The 23,027-nt window shown below is 43.4% G+C and overlaps 2 protein-coding genes across 2 annotated transcripts in view; one reads left to right on the top strand and one right to left on the bottom strand.

Moving 5' to 3' along the window:
• LOC124113210 (sodium/glucose cotransporter 4-like) overlaps positions 1–13,526 on the top strand; it is a 36,069-nt gene extending 22,543 nt beyond the window's left edge. The window contains exons 7-14 of the mRNA XM_048388317.1: positions 431–511; positions 2,738–2,952; positions 5,038–5,173; positions 6,810–6,917; positions 7,904–8,223; positions 9,820–10,041; positions 10,808–10,976; positions 11,882–13,526. Coding sequence (XP_048244274.1) covers positions 431–511; positions 2,738–2,952; positions 5,038–5,173; positions 6,810–6,917; positions 7,904–8,223; positions 9,820–10,041; positions 10,808–10,976; positions 11,882–12,084 — 1,454 coding nt within the window. The 3' untranslated portion in view covers positions 12,085–13,526. The remainder of the gene's footprint in view (positions 1–430; positions 512–2,737; positions 2,953–5,037; positions 5,174–6,809; positions 6,918–7,903; positions 8,224–9,819; positions 10,042–10,807; positions 10,977–11,881) is intronic.
• A 5,967-nt stretch (positions 13,527–19,493) lies between these two features.
• LOC124113218 (putative beta-lactamase-like 1) overlaps positions 19,494–23,027 on the bottom strand; it is a 55,319-nt gene continuing 51,785 nt past the window's right edge. The window contains exon 5 of the mRNA XM_046473496.2: positions 19,494–22,501. Coding sequence (XP_046329452.2) covers positions 21,771–22,501 — 731 coding nt within the window. The 3' untranslated portion in view covers positions 19,494–21,770. The remainder of the gene's footprint in view (positions 22,502–23,027) is intronic.

The raw sequence follows: 23,027 nt of genomic DNA, 5'->3' as shown, positions 1-23,027 counted from the left end.
CCCGATACAGCCAGACGAATAACCATAATCTTGCCTGGGATTCCAACCCGAGATTAGCAGATCCTGGCATAGCTAAGGCAGGTGATAACGCAGAGCAAATTACTCAGCATTAGACGTCATCCGTGGGTCTTTGTAATAAATGTTGTTAAGTATTTTGATATGCAATAGGTAGTATCTCTAATAGACTCTCAAACCCGGAAGTAATTAGAGACCCGGCGCTTATTATTTCAACTACGGTGTTGCAAAATTACAGACACTTATAAAATGACGAACGTGACCATATTTAATGTTATGAAATTCAACAAAAACAAACAAACAATTCCAGGCGGAAGTAATTTCAAAATTTAAATCTAATATACCCGGCCCTTATTGTAGGCCGGGTCTATTAGAGGGGATACGGTAGTATATGACAACGTGTTTGTGTTTGCAGGAGGATTGGCGGCGGTGATCTACACGGATACTCTACAAACCGTCGTTCTCCTAATCGGAGCGACCGTCCTTACAGCCACTAGTAAGTAGCAGATACCTACCTGTATGTAATGTGATATTGATATTACTTCACGAGTCAGATATTTGTAAACGAGTTGTTAGGTAAATGGTATCTGACAGGCACGACACAGTAATCTGTTTCTTAAACACTTTAAAATCGCGCTGTTTTAGCATGCATATTTTGTCTATTCTCACGATCACAGTGGCGCATTAATACATGACAAAACGGTCAATTGTGACGTCATCCTACCTACTGATTACTCCCCATACGTAGTGTGGCCCTCCACAAAAATAGTTTCCGTCATATCTGTGGATTGTTAGTGAGTGAGTGAGTATGGTTCTACGCCGCTTAAGCTTTTAGCAATATTCCAGCAATATCACGGCGGGGGACACCAGAAATAGGCTTCACACATTGTACCCATGTCGGGAATCGAACCCGGGTCTTCGGCGTGACAAGCGAACGCGAACCACAAGGCTACCCGACCGCCCCCTGTGGATTGTTAAGGCGATTATGATAATGCACACTGGACAAGATCAAAGAACATTTATTAACACCCTAAATCATAAGGTTTCGACACAGACGTATGTGAATTCAACTGAAGCATGAGTTACTTATCAGTGGATCACAAACAGGAAAGTAGTCCATCATAATCTGACCTTAGGTCATCACGATGGTGTAGCCAATCACGGACCTGGAATTCGAAATGACACATGTGTTTGATACTGGTTATGTCCAATGTGTTTCTCAGCCCCCGATTTGTGGAAAACGTTGTCACAACGTTCCCACAAAACAAAATATAACGTTCCCATGACGTAAAATACAACATAACCACATTGTAAAATACAACGTTCCCACAACACAAAATATAACGTTCCCAGCACGTAAAATACAACATTACCACAACGTAAAATACAACGTTCCCAAATCGTAAAATGCAACGTTACCACAAAGTAAGATACAACGTTCCAAAACGTAACTACAACGTTCGCATAACGTTTTGGCGAAGTGAAAATGATATAATACCTTTAGACCACAACATAACAGGGAGTCCAGAGACTGCATGTACGTAATAGCATAACATTGAGACAACGTACGACCGCCTCCGCCTCATACCAAGAGACGTTAAAAGATGGTACTTGTTGTTACCCTGCCTGGTGCTTGGCATTCAGGGGCTAAAACAAGGATTGGTCGGCCCGGAGTCAGTATACTGTGTCTGAGTGTGCTAGCACCGGACTAGTACAAGCACACACACACACACACACACACACACACACACACACACACACACACACACACACACACACAGAGAAAAAAAACACACACACACACAGAAACACACACAGAAACAAACACACACAGAAAAACACACAGAAAAAAAACCACACACACACACACACGTTAAACCCTATTTAACCTCCCCTGTGTTTAGAAGACATGTAATTGGGTAGACTGAGATACTGTCTCTCCAACAAGGGGGAGTGATTGAGTTGGGTTTAACGCCTCTTTGAACACTATTCCTGTAATATCACGGCGTGTTAGCTTAATGTGAGAGGAAACCTAGAAGTGATGCAGGTCTCAGACTTTAACATCTTTGCTGAAACCCATCATCACTGGTATCGTACCGGTACACATGGCTGGTCGAGTCAATCAAGCAAAAGTTTGGTTTACCGTGAAACGTCAATAACTCACTCTCCTTCAACTCTATATAACGTTTAAGACTCCGTTTGTCTCGAACTACCAATACATCGATGCATTTCCCCCACAACATCGAGTTCACTGTACTTTTGTTTCACACAGCAATAACTGGCCACCTTCAATGCTGTAGGGCGAGCGGGTGGCCTCGTGGTTAAAGGGTTTGCTCGTCACGCCGAAGACCCGGGTTCGATTCCCGACATCTTTACAATGTGTGAAGCCCTTTTCCGGTGTCCCCCGTCATGATATTGCTGGAATATTGCTGAAAGTGGCGTAAAACCACGCTCACTCACACACTTCAATGCTGTAGATACATTTTAAGATGCAAACACCTAGAAAAGAGTCGAGCACTGCACCGAGTTTTCTGAATCGACATTTAAGCATCGATCTTCATCAGTTTTATTTATTTTTAATCAAGAGGAAATAATTAACTTAAAAACGTCCTCAGACATATTTGTGAAATTGAAACTTCCTCTTCAAATTTATACTAAATGCTTTCAAACACATTATAATATTCAGTTAAACATTGATCATTCTTAACGAATACTACTATAGGTTTCAAAGAAATTGGTGGATTTGAGGGTTTGCATGAAAAATACAAACTGGCGGCTGCGGAATATGCGTTTTCCAATACAACTCTTTACTCATGTGGACTTCCCCGGAACGACTCGTTCCGAATATGGCGCCACCCCGTGACCGGAGACATCCCCTGGCCTGGCGCCCTGACTGGGCTGAGCATCCTTGGACTGTGGGTGTGGTGTAGTGACCAGGTGACTTCAGATAGAGCAGTCTCTCGTCACGTCTCACGACTATATACAGTTAAATATTTTTTGGCAAAAGAACAGGGAAGGTTTACTTATATACTGCCGGGTGAAAGAAACGACACCTATGTTTGATGGTGGCTTAAATTGAAACAAACAAGAATCAATTATTCAATAGTGATGCATTTGATACCAGTATTATAGTTGTGTTTTGGACCTTAAGCTTGCAGTGTTTCGGAGATTGTTTTCAGCCTACAACGTTTTGATAACAGTAAAGACAAGATATTATATGGATGACTACCTCTTTATTATAAAAAGAATGTTTATAACGAACACGCTTATAACGAACCGATGGATATAACGAACTGTTTTTCCCTGTCTATTTGCTGTATGTATGCTTTATATATGCTTATAACGAACTACGGTTATAACGAACTCAAAAGGACCACTGATTTTAGTTCGTGATAACCGTATTTTACTGTATCAGGAGGCGACGTACCGGTACAGCTCACAAATACCGTTGTCAAGCATGAGTGAAGTAAAACAGCACAGTACAGGCTTATATTAATCTACCGTATTCGACGTAATAAGCGCCCTGGGCGCTCTCAAAATAAGAATAAGGGGGTTCTTATTAGAATATTAATTTGGTGACAAAAACAGAGTTGAAAGATAAATTTCGTGGTTTATGCTGACAGCCTGAAATGTTTATGTACGACAGCTAATTTTTACAGAATTTAATTCCCCATAATTAACGGTGCATATAACACACGAGTGCGTATTATACGCGAATAAATAAGTCTTGTGTACATTGGTCAATCAGAAGGGGTGCTAATTGGGATTGTTCACTAGCTAATATATTAGCAAATATCGCAGTGGGCGCTTATTAGAGCGGGGCGCTTATTCCATCGAATACGGTAATAAGGATTAACATAAACAACAGGGGGTATACATGAAAGGGATGAAGGGGAACAAAAAAGGATAATGGTTGATTGATATAAAGAATATAGAACGTACAGAAGTTGTCATCCATAAAATAAGTCCTTTCTGTCATTTACCAACTTCTAAAATTGCTAATCTAACAGTTTGTCTTTATAAGGTTTGTGATATTTTGGTTAAATCCAATTTTCATGAGTGTTCTCTCTTTTGTCCGGGAGTTTGTGTGCAACATGTTTTTCTGTGTTAAACATGATTTCTAAACCATTCTCACCGTCAAAAGAAACGCGAACCATGAACACATATCAAGTTGGTTGGTTTGTTGTTTAACGCCGCACTCAGCAATATTTGAGCCATATGACAGCGGTCTGTAAATAATCGAGTCTGGACCAGACAATCCTGTGATTGACATCATGAGCATCGATCTACGCAATTGGGATCGATGAGATGCATCAACCAAGTCAGTGAGCCTGATCACTCGATCCCGTTAGTCGCCTTTTCAGCAAGCATTGGTTGCTGAAGACCTATTCTTCCCCGGATCTTCCCGGGTCTCATTGTGATGTACTATCGGTAACTTTCCGAAGTGAACCAATTAATGACAGAACTAACAATCAGTCAAGTGTCACCACAGAGTGTCCTTATGCTTATCACGATTTACTGCACGTGATTTCCAAACTTTACACTCTAATCCTGCACGAGACAAATGGTGCATCTCGAGTTGTCGATCTATGACGTCACATGTGGTGCGTTTTTGAGCGTCGGTTCACACAATATACGTTTGTGCATCAAACCAAACTCATATTTCTTGGATATGAGTACTTCTTCATCTATTAAGCAACATATAATTGTATTCGCGTTTCTAATGTCGGTGAGTATACCTGTATATAAATGACCCCATGCAAATGGCAGATATTGTTTTTGTGTATTTTTGACAGGTTATTAGACAGTATACTTCTTCCTCGGCTGTCGCTTTAAAAGTTTCAAACATCTACTGTATTTGTTCGTTGCAATACACTTGATCCATACCACTGAAAAGAAGTGAAGGAACACCCGATTATTGTACAAATGTCATATAATAACATGGTTTCATTTTAATGTACAATAGACTAACACGTTATCAACCTTCTGGTATATTATACCCGTGAATTCCATGTGTCTCAGATCATCGTCCAAAGGTCACTATCCGCAAAGAATATGGTCCACGCTAAGGGAGGTTCGCTGCTTGCTGCTGCTCTTAAAATAATCCCGTTCTTCTTGTGGATCATTCCTGGCATGGTCAGCCGGGTGCTCTTCCCAGGTACATGTACCGCTGTTCCCCTAGAGTGAGATAGTGTGTAGGTACATGTACCATTGTTCCCCTAGAGTGAGATAGTGTGTAGGTACATGTACCGCTGTTCCCCTGGAGTGAGTGAGTGTGTGAGAAGGTACATGTACCGCTGTTCCCCTAGAGTGAGTGAGTGTGTAGGTACATGTACCATTGTTCCCCTAGAATGAGTGTGTGAGCCGGTACATGTACCGCAGTTCCCCTGGAGTGAGTGAGTGTGTGAGAAGGTACATGTACCGCTGTTCCCCTAGAGTGAGTGAGTGTGTAGGTACATGTACCATTGTTCCCCTAGAATGAGTGTGTGAGCCGGTACATGTACCACAGTTCCCCTGGAGTGAGTGAGTGTGTGAGAAGGTACATGTACCGCTGTTCCCCTAGAGTGAGTGAGTGTGTAGGTACATGTACCATTGTTCCCCTAGAATGAGTGTGTGAGCCGGTACATGTACCACAGTTCCCCTGGAGTGAGTGAGTGTGTGAGAAGGTACATGTACCGCTGTTCCCCTAGAGTGAGTGAGTGTGTAGGTACATGTACCATTGTTCCCCTAGAATGAGTGTGTGAGCCGGTACATGTACTGCAGTTCCCCTGGAGTGAGTGAGTGTGTGAGAAGGTACATGTACCGCTGTTCCCCTAGAGTGAGTGAGTGTGTAGGTACATGTACCATTGTTCCCCTAGAATGAGTGTGTGAGCCGGTACATGTACCGCAGTTCCCCTGGAGTGAGTGAGTGTGTGAGAAGGTACATGTACCGCTGTTCCCCTAGAGTGAGTGAGTGTGTAGGTACATGTACCATTGTTCCCCTAGAATGAGTGTGTGAGCCGGTACATGTACCACAGTTCCCCTGGAGTGAGTGAGTGTGTGAGAAGGTACATGTACCGCTGTTCCCCTAGAGTGAGTGAGTGTGTAGGTACATGTACCATTGTTCCCCTAGAATGAGTGTGTGAGCCGGTACATGTACCACAGTTCCCCTGGAGTGAGTGAGTGTGTGAGAAGGTACATGTACCGCTGTTCCCCTAGAGTGAGTGAGTGTGTAGGTACATGTACCATTGTTCCCCTAGAATGAGTGTGTGAGCCGGTACATGTACTGCAGTTCCCCTGGAGTGAGTGAGTGTGTGAGAAGGTACATGTACCGCTGTTCCCCTAGAGTGAGTGAGTGTGTAGGTACATGTACCATTGTTCCCCTAGAATGAGTGTGTGAGCCGGAACATGTACCGCAGTTCCCCAAGAGTGAGTGAGTGTGTAGGTACATGTACCGCTGTTCCCCAAGAGTGAGTGAGTGTGTAGGTACATGTGCCGCTAGTTCTCCTTGAGTTAGTAAGTGTGTAGGTACATGTGCCGCTAGTTCTCCTTGAGTGAGTGAGTGTGTAGGTACATGTGCCGCTAGTTCTCCTTGAGTTAGTAAGTGTGTGAGCCGGTACATGTTCTGCTGATCCCCTAGAGATAGAGAATGAGTGTGCTGGTACATGTACCGTTGTTCCCCTAGAGTGAGTGAGTGTGCAGGTGCATGTACCGCTGTTTACCTGGAGCGAATTAGTGAGAATGCAGGGCACTCTTCCCAGTTGTATAGCTTTGATCTCACCAACATTAATTATAAACATAATCCTACATTGCAGATGAAGTTGCCTGTGCATCCCCTGATGCATGTTATGCTGTGTGTCAGAACAGGGCGGGATGCAGCAACATTGCCTACCCGCTACTGGTGCTCCGGATACTGCCAGAAGGTAGGTTGTGTCAGAACAGGGCGGGATGCAGCAACATTGTCTACCCTCTACTGGTACCCCGGATACTGCCAGAAGGTAGGTTGTGTCAGAACAGGGCGGGATGCAGCAACATTGTCTACCCTCTACTGGTACCCCGGGTACTGCCAGAAGGAAGGTTGTGTCAATATAAGGCTGGATGCGGCAACATTGTCTACCCTCTGCTGGTGCTCCGGATACTGCCAGAAGGTAGGTTGTGTCAATATAAGGCTGGATGCAGCAACATTGTCTACCCGCTACTGGTGCTCCGGATACTGCCAGAAGGTAGGTTGTGTCAATATAAGGCTGGATGCAGCAACATTGTCTACCCTCCAGTGGTGCTCCGGATACTGCCAGAAGGTAGGTTGTGTCAGTACAGGGCAGGGCCCAGCAACATTGTCTACCCTCCACTGGTGCTCCGGATACTGCCAGAAGGTAGGTTGTGTTATTAAAAGGTGGGATGCAGCAACATTGTCTACCCTCCACTGGTGCTCCGGATACTGCCAGAAGGAAGGTTGTGTCAGTACAAGGCAGGATGCTGCAACATTGTCTACCCGCTAATGGTGCCCCGGATACTGCCAGAAGGTAGGTTGTGTTAGTACAAGGCAGGATGCAGCAACATTGTCTACCTTCTACTGGTGCCCCGGATACTGCCAGAAGGTAGGTTGTGTTAGACCAGGCGGGATGCGGCAACATTGTCTACCCTCCACTGGTGCTCCAGGTACTGCAAGAAGGTAGGTTGTGTCAGCTACAATGTCTTCCATACCTTTCATTGTCTACCACCAGAGCTCTCCTCACAGACCGTTCGATATGACGACCATCTCAGCAAACCCTTGTGCTTAAGAGAAATCGTTTAACACTTTGATGAAAAAGAGACACATAAACAGTCTGCACGCTTATAACAAAGTCATGTGATATGTCATGTGATGATCACGTTCACGACAATCATTTCCATTTGAATTATTCACCAGGGTTGCGAGGACTGATGGTAGCTGCGGCCCTGGCTGCCCAGATGAGCACTTTGACGTCCATCTTTAATAGCGCGAGTAGTATGTTCACGATAGACATCTGGCCGTATTTGAGGAAGAACCCGTCCAATAATGAACTGATGGTGGTTGGACGCTTGACAGTGATGGTCTTGACAGGGCTGGGGATTCTCTGGTTACCCATACTGCAGCAGTCCCAGGGGGGACAACTCTGGGCATACCTTCAAGCTACAGCGGCTTACACTGCACCTCCGTGGACCATGGTGTTTCTACTGGGCATGTTCTGGAAGAGGACAACTGAGCCGGTTTGTTTCAATCTTCGGTTGCCTTGTTGTCTCAGTTGTGTCCGGAGTCTATTCGATACATGCAGATATATGAGTAGTAGGTAATCCTTGCTCCATATGATGTATTGGTCATTAATGAGTGTTAAGCGAGTGTTTAGCTTTACATGGCGCCTGTGGTCATAATAGTTAGGCGAGTGTTGTGATGTGATTGGCTTCTTGCGTCACGGGTGATAGGCGAGCGTTGAGCTGGGCGCAGCGTCTTGTGTCCTGAATGTTTGGTGTTTTGTGCTGCACCAGGAATCTTGTGTCACCGTGCTGTGCATGGCGTCTTGTGCCATGAACGTTTGATGTGTTTTGTGCTGTGCATGGCGTCTTGTGTCACCAGTGATGGGCGAGTGTTGTACTGTGGATGGCGTCTTGAGCCATGAAAGTTTAGGGTTTTTTGTGCTGCAACTGGCGTCATGTGTCGTGAATGTTTGGAGGGTGTTGCGCTGTTCATGGCGTCAGTGTTGTTCTGTGCGACATGTCTTTAGTCAGGCGAGTTTTTTTGTTCATGGCGTCTTACGTCGTACGTGTTGTGCGAGCATTACGCCATGAGAGTTTTGTGAGTTCAACACTTAATGGCGTCTTTCTTCACGTATGTTACCGTATTGTCTATAGTCTTCAGTGTTTATCATCAGCGTTTCTATAAGCTACGACTACTGGGTCAACATGTTACAAAACACCTAACCAGTACATTTCCGATTGGCTACATGCTCTAAGTGTGGGAGTGAGTATGGTTGTACGCCGCTTTTAGCAATAAACCATCAATATCACGGCGGGGGACACCAGAAATTAGCTTCACACATTGAACCCATGTGAGGAATCGAACCTGGGTCTTCGGCGTGACGAGCGAACATTTTATTCACTAGGATACTCCACCGCTCTACATGTTCTAAACTAAACTGTTATGTTAAATAGTCGAGTCCAGGCAAGAATGCCAGATTTCCATTCAAAGACAATCTGCCGTTACATCTGTGTCTTGGCACAGATTCTTCAGCTCAATAATAGTGAAGACTGCGGTGGCCCATAAGGGACATGGAGTCTGTTTTTCAATATTTTGATATTTCACTTACTTTTATCGTAACCTTTTGCAAATTAACACAATGTGTCATACAAATATGTGATAAATCATGTATAAAAACAACTGAAAACATGGAAAATGTACTTTTAAGTAGCTATTGAATCGCTGAAATGAAAACGTCAAAAACAAAAAAAACACGAAAAGGTCAAAGCTAAAATGAAAATGTCAAAAACAAAAACGAAAATGTCAAAAACTAAAATGAAAAATACAGAAAAGTATTTCCACCGCGGTGATAATATTTACACCGCGAGCGATTCAATATCTACTTTATACATGATTTATCACATATTTGTATGACAAATCGTGTTAATTTGCAAAAGGTTACGATAACAGTAAGTGAAATAACAAAATATTGAAATACAGACTCCATGTCCCTTATGGGCCACCGTAGAAGACTGATAACATAACTTAAAGATGCCACTGCTGTTTCGTTAAACTTGAACATAGTGTTTGTAACAGTGCTGTTAAAAATAATGTCCGCTACCTCCTCACAGGGCGCCTTCTGGGGCCTGATGGTTGGACTAGCAGTTGGCCTGCCTAGACTGTGCCTGGAGTTCATCTTCCCGGCGCCACTCTGTGGAAGTGGAGAAGCAGACGAGAGACCCACCGTCTTGAAAGATGTCCACTTCCTGTACTTCGCCCTTATCCTGGCGGCTGTGTCGTCCTTCGTCGTCGTCGTCATCAGTCTCAAAACTGAGCCAAGATCTCCGGAAAAGGTATAGAATTTCAGAATCTTATCTGTTCTGAGTAGAGTGAGTGAGTAATATTCCAGTAATATCACCGCGGGGGACACCAGAAATGGGCTTCACACATTGTACCCATGACGGGAATCGAACCCAGGTCATCGGTGTGACGAGCGAACGCTTTAACAACTAGGCTACCCTACCGCCACAGTCTGATCTGAAATGATGTCACGTGTTCTCTGAGACGATGTTCAAAACCCTTTGCTTTTAATACTTTTCAAACATTTCTTCAAACATCAAATTTGTTTAAAAAATTAATGAATGAATCACACATACCATAGTCCTCACAACTTGAAGTAGAATCAATCAAACTCAGTGATGCTATTCAAAGCTAAGATAGTGCCATTTTCTTGAAAAGCACAATTTTTGTCATTACTGTAAGTTATATTCTTTTTTTTGTGGAATGGCTTGTTTCCACTTTATAGTATTAGCACACATGTAGCTATCTTCGTTAGTTAATCATCGCGGTATTTCGTGATTCTATTTCAAGTAGCGAGGACTGTAGTGACGAGTGCCAGAGAGAGACTTCATGACATAGATCTACGCAATAGGGATACGATGACAAGCATCAAGCAAGTCAGCGAGTCTTACCACCCGATCCCGTTGGTCGCCTCTTAGACAACCCAAGGCGCCTTTTACGGCAAGCATGGGTTTCTGAACACCTATTTTTACCCGGATCTTCACGGGTGTACTTTGGAATGGTTCCACCCAGTACTGACTATGTTATTACATGTTTTAGCTACGGCGGGTGACGTGGTGGACGAGGCATGAGGAAGAACCGGAATTGTCTGAAGACGAGGAATCCCCGGGCACCGACGAAAGTAATGAAATGGCGATAGAAGAGCCTCAAGAAACAGACGTGGAAGACGAAAAGACGTTTAGTCACAGCGTCACCACCAGGAACAATGGTAAGATGTGGATGTGATGTCATTTGAAGCACTCACGGTTGTTAATTCCACACGACAGATTGAATTTCATTCAGTTAAAAAATGGATTTTGTTTCTGACGTCAAAACGGTTGCATTGCCCTTGCATGTGTTTGTGTGGGTACCGCCGATGTGGCAGGGTAGGCTCGTCTTTTCATCTCAAATTTTCCCTTTTTCAAGTAGAGTCCATTTCGAAATATACACTCATTTCTGACCGAACAGAATAGTATCCTTTGATCTCGATATCAAACTACTTTTAAACTGGTTTTGTGAGTTTTCAGAGTTTTCTATAGCTCTTCATCTAGTATCTAATTTTAGTTTATTGTTTTAAATGCTTTAGTCCTGTTTAGTCATGTGAGATTTACCACAATCGTAAATGCACTGAAAAGCGGAAGCTTTGTGTTTCGGTCCCCTCGCCGCGTCATACCTAAAGTCGGGACTTGTTGTTACCCTGCCTGGAACACGACATTAGAGGGATAAAACAAAGACTGGTTGGCTTACAGTCAGTATGTTGTGTCTAAGTGGTGAATCCATGTTAAACTGCGGCATGGTATCTCAGTTGGCTGGCACTATAACACTGCGGACCAGTACAAGCAGCCACGCACATGCACGTCGCTGTATACATGCAATAATCTTGAACGTGACGTTACGCCCCACTTCACCTCACCGCTCAGACATTCACCGCTTAAATGATAACCCCAAGAATGAGTAAGGTGCTCACAAACCAAAGAAAATGACTGGGATAAATCTGGGACTCGAACTCAAAATCGTATCCTTGGAGCTCAAGGACTTTATTCCACACTGTCAGTTTGAAGTAAAAAGAATGACCTCGTGCATTTCCGCAAATTGATTCACGAAATAGCTAAACGATGTTTCTGTTCCTTTTAGGATGCTGCAGAAAAGCAATCAGTTGGCTGTGTGGGTTTCAACAACTATCCCAAACAAATTTGACGAAGGAGGAGAGGAGAGCGCAAAGGAAACGTTTAACCAGTCTCCAGGAGACCGGAAATGCGAAGCATTTTCTCAACGCGGGCGCCATCATGTTGGCGACATTGACGGCGTTTCTTCTTGGCTACTTCGACTCACGTTGATACCTTTTCACGGACACATCTTTAAGGGACACTGTTTTTCCTCTGTGATGAATATAATACATAGGCCAGTGCACAGGCTCGTCAGACAAACCAAGATTAACGATCGGTTTAGGATCAGAATAGTTTTTCACCTGACTGATTATTAAATTAATTATTGGTGTTAGCTGCTAAGAACTAGGTTAGGTGAAAAAATCCAAACAACAACAGATACAAAAACCTTTGCCATTGAGATTCAGGGTTCGAATAGGTCCCCCAGCAATACCTGCTTGTCGGAGGAGGAGACGCAAGGGTCTGGGGGTCAGGCTCAGTGACTTGATTGTGAGTCATCGTACCCAGGTGGCGTAGATAGATGCTCATGATGTCTACCACTGGATTGTCAGGCCCAGACTCGATTATTTACAGACCACTGTAATATAGCGGGAATATTGCTGAGTGTAGTGTTAAGCAACAAACAAATAATTGCTCGAACGTCCTCAAGTCACAGGGGTTGGATGATGACGTTCTGTGACCGCGTCATCCCACCTCATCTGATCAGGATATGATGATGATCAGGCTCTCTCTGGGTGTCATCGTTCCTGATGACGTGGGCCGCTGCTCATGCTTTCAGTCACTAGTTTGCCCGGTCCAGACTTGATTATTTACAGAGGTGATCAAAATATTTGGCGTTAAACAACATTCAATCACTTCCTCACTCTGCTGACACTAGGCTACCACAAGTTGAATGTTCTTTGGGAGACATTACAGATGTTTCGAAGCAGGTTTAACTAATCCTGAATAATAAAATTGGGGCACGGGTTGCCCAGTCGTCTGAGGCGCCGCAATTCGCTGGGCAGAGTTGCGTCTCGTTGGCGTCTCCCAAAACCTATGATCGTGGGTTCGAATCCCGGTTGGCCCCGACTTTGTGTCTAGGCTGTCTGCACCATACCTGTGCTCGTGGGTTTCCCCACAGGGGAACAGATGCAGTTGGGGGTCTTCCTATCACAACAAGCGGACGCTCCGTAATATAATCAAAATACATTTATAGCGGCGTTGAACCAGGAGTTCTTTTTTCGGATAAAACGAACGTTAAATATTTGGTTCGTTACAACGACCATTCTCGATATCAGACTTGGTTATATCGAGAGTTTACTGTAATTCATTCTTATAATCTTGCCATTGTTATTGTAACCTACTTTCATTCTGTTCACATTCTGACCGCCTCCGTGGTCTAGTGGTAGGGCGTCTGCCCGGAGAGCGGGGGGTCTGGGGTTCGCTTCCCGGCCGCGTCATACCAAAAGACGTTAAAAGATAGTACTTTTTGTAACACTGTCTTGCGCTCGCCATTGAGGGGCTTAAACAAGGACTGGTCGGCTCGGAGTCAGTGTACTGTGTCTGAGTGGCATATTCATGTTAAACTGCGGCATGGTATCTCAGTGAGCTAGCACTATAAATCGGCATCAGTCTGGGCTAGTACAAACAGCCACACACACACACCCACGTGCTTGCACGTCGTTATATAAGTGCAATAATCTTGGACGCGACGTTAAACCCCATTTCACCTCATCTCACCTCACCTCACCTCATCTCACCTCACATCACCTCACATCACCTCACCCCACCTCACCTCACCTCACCTCACCTCATCACACCTGTTCACATTCTTTTCAATCATTCATGCGTATCACGAACATGTGTTCAACAAGGAGGAGATGATAAACAATGTTTTTGAAGTATGTCCCCTCCAGCCATCACATTCACACGCAACTGTAGCTAAAGAAGCATCAGCGTTGTTTCATGCCAAATAAATACTTTGTAAAACAAAGTGATCTCAGATGTATATTTTATTTATTTTAACTCCCTCTGGAAGAGTTTAAAAATGAAATTAATATGATCAAATCTGATACAGATTGAAAGCATAATATATTACCCATGTCTTTGACATGAAATATTGTCTCATATTTACGAGAGAGGCCAGCTGTGTACCATCCTCAATTATCCAATATATCAAAAATCTCCTTTTTGGTAAGTACCCTGGGCCCATTCTCAACCGTAGGGGGCGGTGGGGTAGCCTAGTGGTTAAAGCAATCGCTAGTCACGCCAAAGGCTCGGGTTTGATTCCCCTTATGGGTACGATGTGTGAAGCCCATTTCTGGTGCCCCCAGCCGTGATATTGCTGGAAAAGTGTTAAATCAGCTTTAAACCATACTCACTCACTCGCAACCATACTCGCTCACTCAGTCATAGCTTCGTTTTCAACCGTATTCGATTTGCAGCCAGATATTACCGTCCAGATTACATTCATGAGAGAAAGAAATTGTGTGTTAAGTTCGTTGTAAGAGAGCTGCAGGCGTGAGTTCCGAAACGAAGCTTTGCTTGTGAATGGTTCCAAGGTATTTATCATAACAATATGCAGATATTAAACCCTGGATCGTCGAAGATGGTTGGGTATAAAGGATACACTTATTTTTTATGATCACATTGGTCAAATCATCGTTTCGCATCTCTGCATCATGTCTTACACAGAACGAAAGAAATAAGGGACCTCTTTTGTTGCCATGGAGCATTTATACTGTACACAGCAGTGATCAGTCTTTGTTGTATTACTACGCGTTCGTTCTTGCCATCCACAGGGATTACACACCAAATATTTAATCCTATCATCACATGGCGTCATTTTCTTTCTATTCTTTCTATGACGTGTTTGTCGTTGTTCGTGTCACACGTTTATATAAATAAAATGCATAAATACTTGTGAGAAATAAACATTTCAAACGTGAACTTTGTTACATCTATGTTTTAACAAGCCAATGCATATCCCATAGATATGTTCATGTTTTAGGGCGCCTGTGTCATATTTGCAACTTCATTTCAAATATCAATATTTGTCTATATTAGTAGAATGGTACCCTAAGCCCCATGCGAGGCCAGGGGCGGTCGGGTAGCCTAGTGGTTAAAGCGTTCGCTCGTCACGCCAAAGACCCGGGTTCGATTCCCGACATGGGTACAATGTGTGAAGCCCATTTCTGGTGTCCCCCGCCGTGATATTGTTGGAATATTGCTAAAATCGGCGTAAAACCGTACTCACTCACTCACCCATGCGAGGCCACGGGTACCCTAGTTGTATTTCTTGGCATGTCATCGTATCCCAATGACGTGGTCGTTGCTCATGATGTCAATCACTGGATTGTTAGATCCAGACTCGATTATTTACAGACCGCCGTGAAAAAGATGAAATTCTCCTGAGTGCGGCGTTAAACAACAAACAAACAAACAAACGGGATACGGACATTGGTGTCCAACGTGGGGATGAACACGTTCATATCAGATTTGAGGTGAGGTGAGGTGAAATTGGGTTTAACGTCGCGTCCAAGATTATTGCACTTATATAGCGACGTGCATGCAAGTGTGTGTGGCTGGTTGTACTAGTCCGGACTGATGCCGATTTTTAGTGCTAGCACACTGAGATACCATGCCACATGAATACCCCACTCAGACGCAGTATACTGACTCCGAGCCGACCAGTCCTTGTTTTAGTCCCTTAATGTCGAGCGCCAGACAGGGTAACAACAAGTACCATCTTTTAACGTCTTTTGGTATGACGCGGCCGGGGATCGAACCCCGGACCTTCCGCTCTCCGGGCGGACGCTCTACCACTAGACCACGGAGGCGATCTTTCAGATTTGATCCCCTAAGGGTCCAGTGCCGTAGTATGCGGCCCGTGACGTACGTTCTGTTGACCAATGTAGCAGGGCGTGGAATCATCCCACTGATGACATCCTTACCACGTAAGCTTACACGTGAAGATCTAGTTAGAATTGGTCTTCAGCAACCCATGCTTGTTACAAGAGGCGTAAACGGGACCGGGGGGTCAGGCTCCTGTTTAGGTTGATGAATGTCATCGTATCCAATTATGTAGATCGATGTTCATGACGTCAATCACTGGATTTCTGGTTTAGAATCGATTGCTAACAGCCCGGCGCCGTTTAGCTGGAATATTGCTGAGGGTGGCGTCAAACAACAAACAAACAACAAACAAACCACGGGCCTCGAAATTCTTATGGCCGCTACAACTGCATCGCTCCGGGATTGCTTCCCACATTAAGGGAATGGCGGGGTAACCTAGTGGTTAAAGCTTTGGCTCGTCACACCAAAGGCCCGGGTTCGATTCCCCACATGGGTACAATATGGAAACCCACTTCTGGTGTCTCCGCCGTGGTATTGCGGGAATGTTGCCTGATGCGGCATAAAACCATACTCACTTCCACATCAACCTGACACGCCGTTCAAAGTGGCGTTAAACCAAACTCACTCACTCACTCACTCAAACCGTCACTAATGTATACTCTAGGTCAGTGTTCACTGTGATGAGGTTCTTATAAATCATATTGTGTTTTGAAGCACAATGACTCCCAAATAGCTTTCTAAAGATGTGAGGTTTTAACACAAGACAATGTGAAATGCCTTGTTGTTTTCACACCCAATTAGAGTTGTGAAGGGGATAAATATGAGATGTATGTTTTTTTTGAATAATGATTAAATTTACTCCACATATTTATTTTTTACATTATATTACAAGCCTACAAAATAATAGCACATTGCAACCAAACTATGTTATATGTACACAATTTAAACAGAAATAGCCAAACAAATTACAAACAAGATACAATCCCCATAAAGTTAAGGTAAGGATTGAAACCCGTCACATTTTTAATCGAGACCGCAACATTAGTGCGTGCGCACCGGTTTGTTGTGGTCTACGTTATTTAATTGTTTGGTTTTAAAAATGATAGGCGTGTGTTAATTATTAGATTTTCATTGATTATATTAAGAAATGCGATGCGGGAGGAATTATAAGTTTCACATTTTATTCACGTCATCTGTACACATTTGCTATCGACGGACGTGGTTCACACGAAGCATGAATATTTGATAGGACGCTGTACACAATATCAATTGTCTTTGTGATGAGAGGAGGGTTGTTTAGGAGTTGGGCGGCGATGAGTGAATGAGTGAGTATTGTTTTACGCCGCTTTTAGCAATATTCCAGTTATATCACGGCGGGGGACACCAGAAATGGGCTGGGCGGCGATGAAACTCTTATAAAAAATTATCATTGCATTTCAAATAAATTCAAATTATAACTTTGAAATATCCCCGACAACGACATAAAATAAAATTCATTCACACATTATCATATTACTATCTGCTTTATTGTTTCATTTTACACACGAGACACCGCAAACAAATAAAAGGGTCACCGACGTTTAGCACTTTCTCACGTACTGGATTATAAACCATTTAGATATAAACACCAGATGTGGTGGTGGACAGATATGTGTGTGAGTGTGTACACAGCACATGCCAGTTAGTCCACGCACGTGCCTAACTGTTCTGGTTTGACGGTCACGTGTGCCAAGATGCCTGCTTTGAATACATGATAATTAACACTAGATATATAACAGTATCAGGTGTTTAAATTATGAAAACTTCCCAGTTATCTGAAATTTAAAACAGCCTTGTTTTAATAAAAAAAATTGTAAATATTTTCAGTAACCCTATTCGAAACTGTGAGAATACTTTATATGTCGTCCATAGGGACTTATCACGCAAAAAATAGCAGCTTCGGGGTATAATTGTTATCACCTGTTCAAAGCAGCGGGAAACAACCAAACAAAGTAGTGATGATCAGGAGCTATTTACTTGTAGGATCATCCTCGATTATCCAGTGTATTATATCTCTAATTCATTCCGATATCCACCCTGGACCCATTCACCACCATAGCTCCAATGCAGGATTGATGTTTCCATCTTCATCTAGATATTACCATCTTTGCACAGAAGTGACCTCATGAGCTTGAAATTAAAAAAACACATATAAACTGACTCTTCTGAACGCAAGTTCGGCACAGAATTACATTTACAATCAGAATATTTTTAATTACCCAAAACTCAGTGAAAAGGAAGAGAACATAATTAAAACAGAATTAAATCGAGACACGTAAATAGTAAAACCAAGCCAGGACAGGATCGGAAATAACTCAAACATCAACCTCACGTACATAAACTTGGAATATTACAATACTATAAACTGAATAAAATGAGCTATTACCATATGAATATAATGAGCTATTAACACATGTGAAACATTAGGTCAGAAAAAGGTTAATTAAGTATTAAGTATTAAGTATAATAATTCTTTATCAGGGTTAATTGATAAGTTCTGAGCTTCACATAGAAAGACAAGACCAAAAGACATTGAAGTTATTTTTTTCCGACAGTCTTTGGTGGTGGTGATATCGAATGCTGACATTGTTTGAATGTTTTGTTTGGGCTTGAAATGATTAACCCTGGGTCCATCATTAGTCACAAATCGTTGCAAGAACCTTTCTGGATCAGCTTCAAACAGACCTAGATAATAACAAGTCATATTGGTGCGTTTTTGATCAGATGTCAGAAGCTGTGGCACCCAAAGAGCGCATACTCTATTCGTTGACGAAGTTTCTTTGATAATGTAATGTACTCTCTCCTTGGAAATGCCATCTGTACAAGTGTCATTCGTCGGTCGGTGACACCATATCGTGATTCTCTGGATCATGTCTGGTATTGCTGGGTTGACACGCCTTCCAGAACGGATGTCGCCCTCAAGCCTCTCCCCGACGAGCTTTAGTTCTGTGCCCACCACATTACACTGGCAGAGGGAGGGACATCCTTCCGTAGTGTTGTACTTCTTCAAGGACGGTTTTGGTCTTAAGCCATTTTTCTGCAAGTACTTTGTTACTACGCCGTCTTCAAGTTGGTTCATTTTCTGAAGGCCACAGACCCTGCTTATTGTCGCAGCGGAACAATTTGGTCAAATGACTAATATACTTGTGGATATACCTCTATCACATCACATTATGTCCACAACAAAAGGACCCGGGTTAGAATAGGTCTTCAGCAACCCATCCTTGACATATAAGGCGACTATGCTTGTCGTAAGAGGCGACTAACGGGATCGGGTGGTCAGGCTCACTGACTTGGTTGGTGCATGTCATCGATCCCATTTGCGTGGATCGATGCTCATGATGTCAATCACTGGATTTTCTTGTGCAGACTCGATTATTTACAGAACGCTGTCACATGGCTGGAATATTGCTGACGGATATAACGAACTTACTTTTTTGGTCCCGACTATTTGCCGTAGTTATGCTGTATATATCCTTATGACGAACTACGGTTACAACGAACTAAATTTAGTAGTCCCTTTGAGTACGTTATAACCGTACTTTACGGTAGCAATTTGGGGGTTTAGAACATCACCACTCATCAGCCAAGATAAGCAATGTGGAAAGAGAAGCAAATATTTGCCATCGTCGCTACGAAAGTGTTACTGTGGTAAGATGCTTTGTATCCATCTTCATCTTCATCTTCATCTACAGACTACTCATCGGTTTAGTATGGGGTATGTTTTATTTCTAAATGAACTGGGTGACTGACAAACTATAACAGCTGTTAAACATTATAGATACAAGCGTAACAATATGTATGTACATGAATATAGATTAGCATGTGCGACAAACAAAATGTGTATATATATATAATTAATATACTGAACAAAGAGAGTAAGGAATCATTAATATTTTTAGGGGAACCTTTTTGTGTGAAAAGAGTGAGCACACAATTTCAAATTTAAAAATCCACCAAAATATTTATGATCCCCAACTGTTTTGTCCAGTATATATAGAAATCCAATATGGCATCGTTCACTACGTGTGATATATACACATGAGAAGAGCTGAAGAAAGATGTACATAGACTCTCGTTATCTCGAACACATCGAGAGAACCGGAGCTCCAGAAAGAGAAAGTAGTCAAGTCATATTCGGCTACTAAGAAGCGAAGTGTAAATGAACATTATTATAAAAAATGATTAAAAACTATTATACGCATTTTTTTCCAAAATATCTTAATTTAAAGGTATCTTGGAGTTATATCCCAATTGTCAGTACATGTTTATCTCGAGTCAACGTATAGAAAAAAAATATGTCGAGTTGAGGAAACGAGGTTCGACTATATTATATCAGAGTCATATTCTAAATATTGGATTGTTGCGAAAGTCATTTCAGCAACATGATGACGATATTAACCAAATTACACTTTTGATATTTTTCAGGCAAGAAGTGATTTAATTTTCAAATATGCTACATTATGAATCTAGTTGATGAAGATTCTTCTCCTGTATCGTCGTATAGCGAATGGGTTTGGTATACTTTGGTTTCATCACGACGTCTCAGCTTAATGTGGGCGGAAAGGACGCAAGTCTTAGAATCTGGGATTCGAACCTAGATGGGTCGTCGTATAGAGGGTTGGGTTCGATCATATATACGTCGACAGGTCTTGGATGTCTGGGTAGTCATTGAGAGCCACACGCCAGACTAAGTCTAATGTTTAGCGTACTCTGTACGTGCTTGTTAATGTGTATGTCAAGGTCAAACTGAATGTCAAGGTGATAATAATGTTCAGGTTGCTAGGTTACCAAGGCCATCCGAATTTACAAAGACAATTAAATATATGGTTATCGTGGTCGTTATGTAATTTCTTTAATAAAATAGTTTAGTTATTCAGGACTTGATGTGGTCACATTTATCGTATAGTGCTATCTTACGACAAATATACGAGTGAGTACGATGGGTTAAAAGTTGTATTGAACATTATTTCACTCACTTGTATAACGATATGTCAAGTTACCATGGAAGTAAACCCAACGTTACGCAGGGTCGAGAGGTTTACCACTGTGGTGAAACCAACGAGCAAGGATATGGTGCTGACGGACCAAAATTCATAATCGGATCACTGGATCCTGGCACGGCTAAGGGGCGCAACTCTTCACATGTACTTGCCGCGCCTTAGTGACTGGTCAGCATGACAGCAACGCTCGATCGTAGCGCAACAGGTGGTTATTACGGGTTATGTCCCTTCAATGCCCCTTCTATTGACCAATCAGATTCCACCTCTCATATAACATGCATTGGCTTCAAACAAAATGGCGGCGCCCAGTCAAGACGATCTGATCGATAATCAAGATCTATATTGTAAAAAAACGGGTGTTATATCGCGAAGTGGATCAATTAACGTGAGCACCTTGATTAAAAACATGAAAAGATTTGGAAAATATGTGTCATCGCCTAGTTGAGGGTACACATCTTTTGCAAATCCTGCAGTCGACCGAAATCTGCACGTTGAAATCCATGTTGCTTACGAACTGGATGTCGATTTCGCTCCATGATTTTGATTGGACTATGCATAGACTCGTTAGTTCATCCAAAATATAACTCCATATCTGCAGCCTAGTTCGGCAAGGATGGAAACTGGACTCTTACAGTTAATTAACACCCTTGCCTCGGGAAGATGATCTCACCCTAAACCAACTCATCTTCATCATCACCACTATTTCTACACCTTATCCCATATAATCTAATCCCCAACGCATTTTATTCCATCCTATATCTGAGCCTAGCTCACCCGATCCCAATCCCAATCATACACGACTCATTTTATCCCTATTCTCACTACTAAGCCCTTCTCGCCAAATCCCACCCCCATTCAAACGCAACCTATCGTTCTCCCCATTCCAACAACATCGTTTCGACCACACCCATCCCACCAGACCCCACCCATGCCCTTCCTCGACCCTGCCCAAATCTCGCCCTCGGGATCGGCATACACATGTCATACACATTGCCGGAGATGACAATATAAACTTGACAAAATTGTTATTATCAAAAGTCCACGAGAGAAGCTATGCACTGATGCACTTGATGTGTGCGGGCAAGCAAACGTCCATGTTGATAGTGTCTCCAAGGGATAATACGACCCCTTACTGAACATTGTACTATTGTACTGGGTATCTATGGAATATATCAAACCAGATATCCTATTGTCTTTATTTTTCACGAATTCCACAATCTCTGGCTGGAACTGGTCGTCTGAATCACTCATGAACCACAGCGGGCCATAGTAGCGTCCGTGGAACATTGTTTCCGACTGTGGATACAGATTCATCTTCCCAAACCTCCCAAACGTCATCCGCAGGGTGTCTGCAGCATCCTCTTTCAGCTCCACCCGTATTTCGCCGAACCCTCTGTGGTAGTACGACCCCACGTAGTCCTGGGCAGGTCGGGCAGTGACGGTGGTAGTGTCTGTGACGGTAGGGGGGCTGGCGGATTCGAACCCTTCCTTCCACGGGGCTGGGTAGGAACAAATGGTGGATGTGTTGAGCCAAGGGTCCTCGCCCAGCAGTATATCAGCGGCGTAGCTCATGATAGCCCTGAGGGCAAGCGACTTGGTGTGACTTTGTGGACCATTGACCACAGCGTAGATGCCGACGTTCTTGTCCGGGAAGAGCCAGAGGCGGGATGAGTGTGTGATGATGCCTCCCGAGTGCCACACCAGTTTGAAACCTAAATGAAAAGGACATGGATTAAAGGTCAGCGAAGAGTGAGTGAGTGAGTGAGTTGGGTTTAACGCCGCTTTTAACAGTATTCCAGTTATATCGCGGCGTGTCAGCTCAATGTGGGAGGAAAGCCTGAAGTGATGCAGGTCTCAGACGTTTACCACTTCGGTGAAACCCATGAGCACGGGGAGGGTGCTGACAAACCTAGAAACATAATCGGGGCGAACCGGGATTCGAACCCACAATCATAGGTTTCTGGCGTGCCCAAGGGACGCAACTCTGCACAGCGTATCGTGGCGCCTTAGACGACTGGGTCACCCGTGCCCCCAGGTCAGCGAAGAACGGTTATCAGGACCCGTTTGCCCGGAGAATGAGTATTCCAGACGCCATTAGCCCCAGACACTACATTCCGGACGCCATTAGCCCGGAGACTCCGTATTCCGGACGCCATTAGCCCGGAGACTCCGTATTCCGGACGCCATTAGCCCGGAGACGCTACGTTCCGGACGCCATTAGCACTATTCCGGGCACCA

The sequence above is a fragment of the Haliotis rufescens genome, unplaced genomic scaffold (genome assembly GCF_023055435.1).
Source record: "Haliotis rufescens isolate VD_foot unplaced genomic scaffold, xgHalRufe1.0.p SCAF_7, whole genome shotgun sequence".
Classification (NCBI taxonomy): domain Eukaryota; kingdom Metazoa; phylum Mollusca; class Gastropoda; order Lepetellida; family Haliotidae; genus Haliotis; species Haliotis rufescens.
Note: the sequence above shows the minus strand (reverse complement) of the source record. Positions and strands in the feature narration are given on the sequence as shown.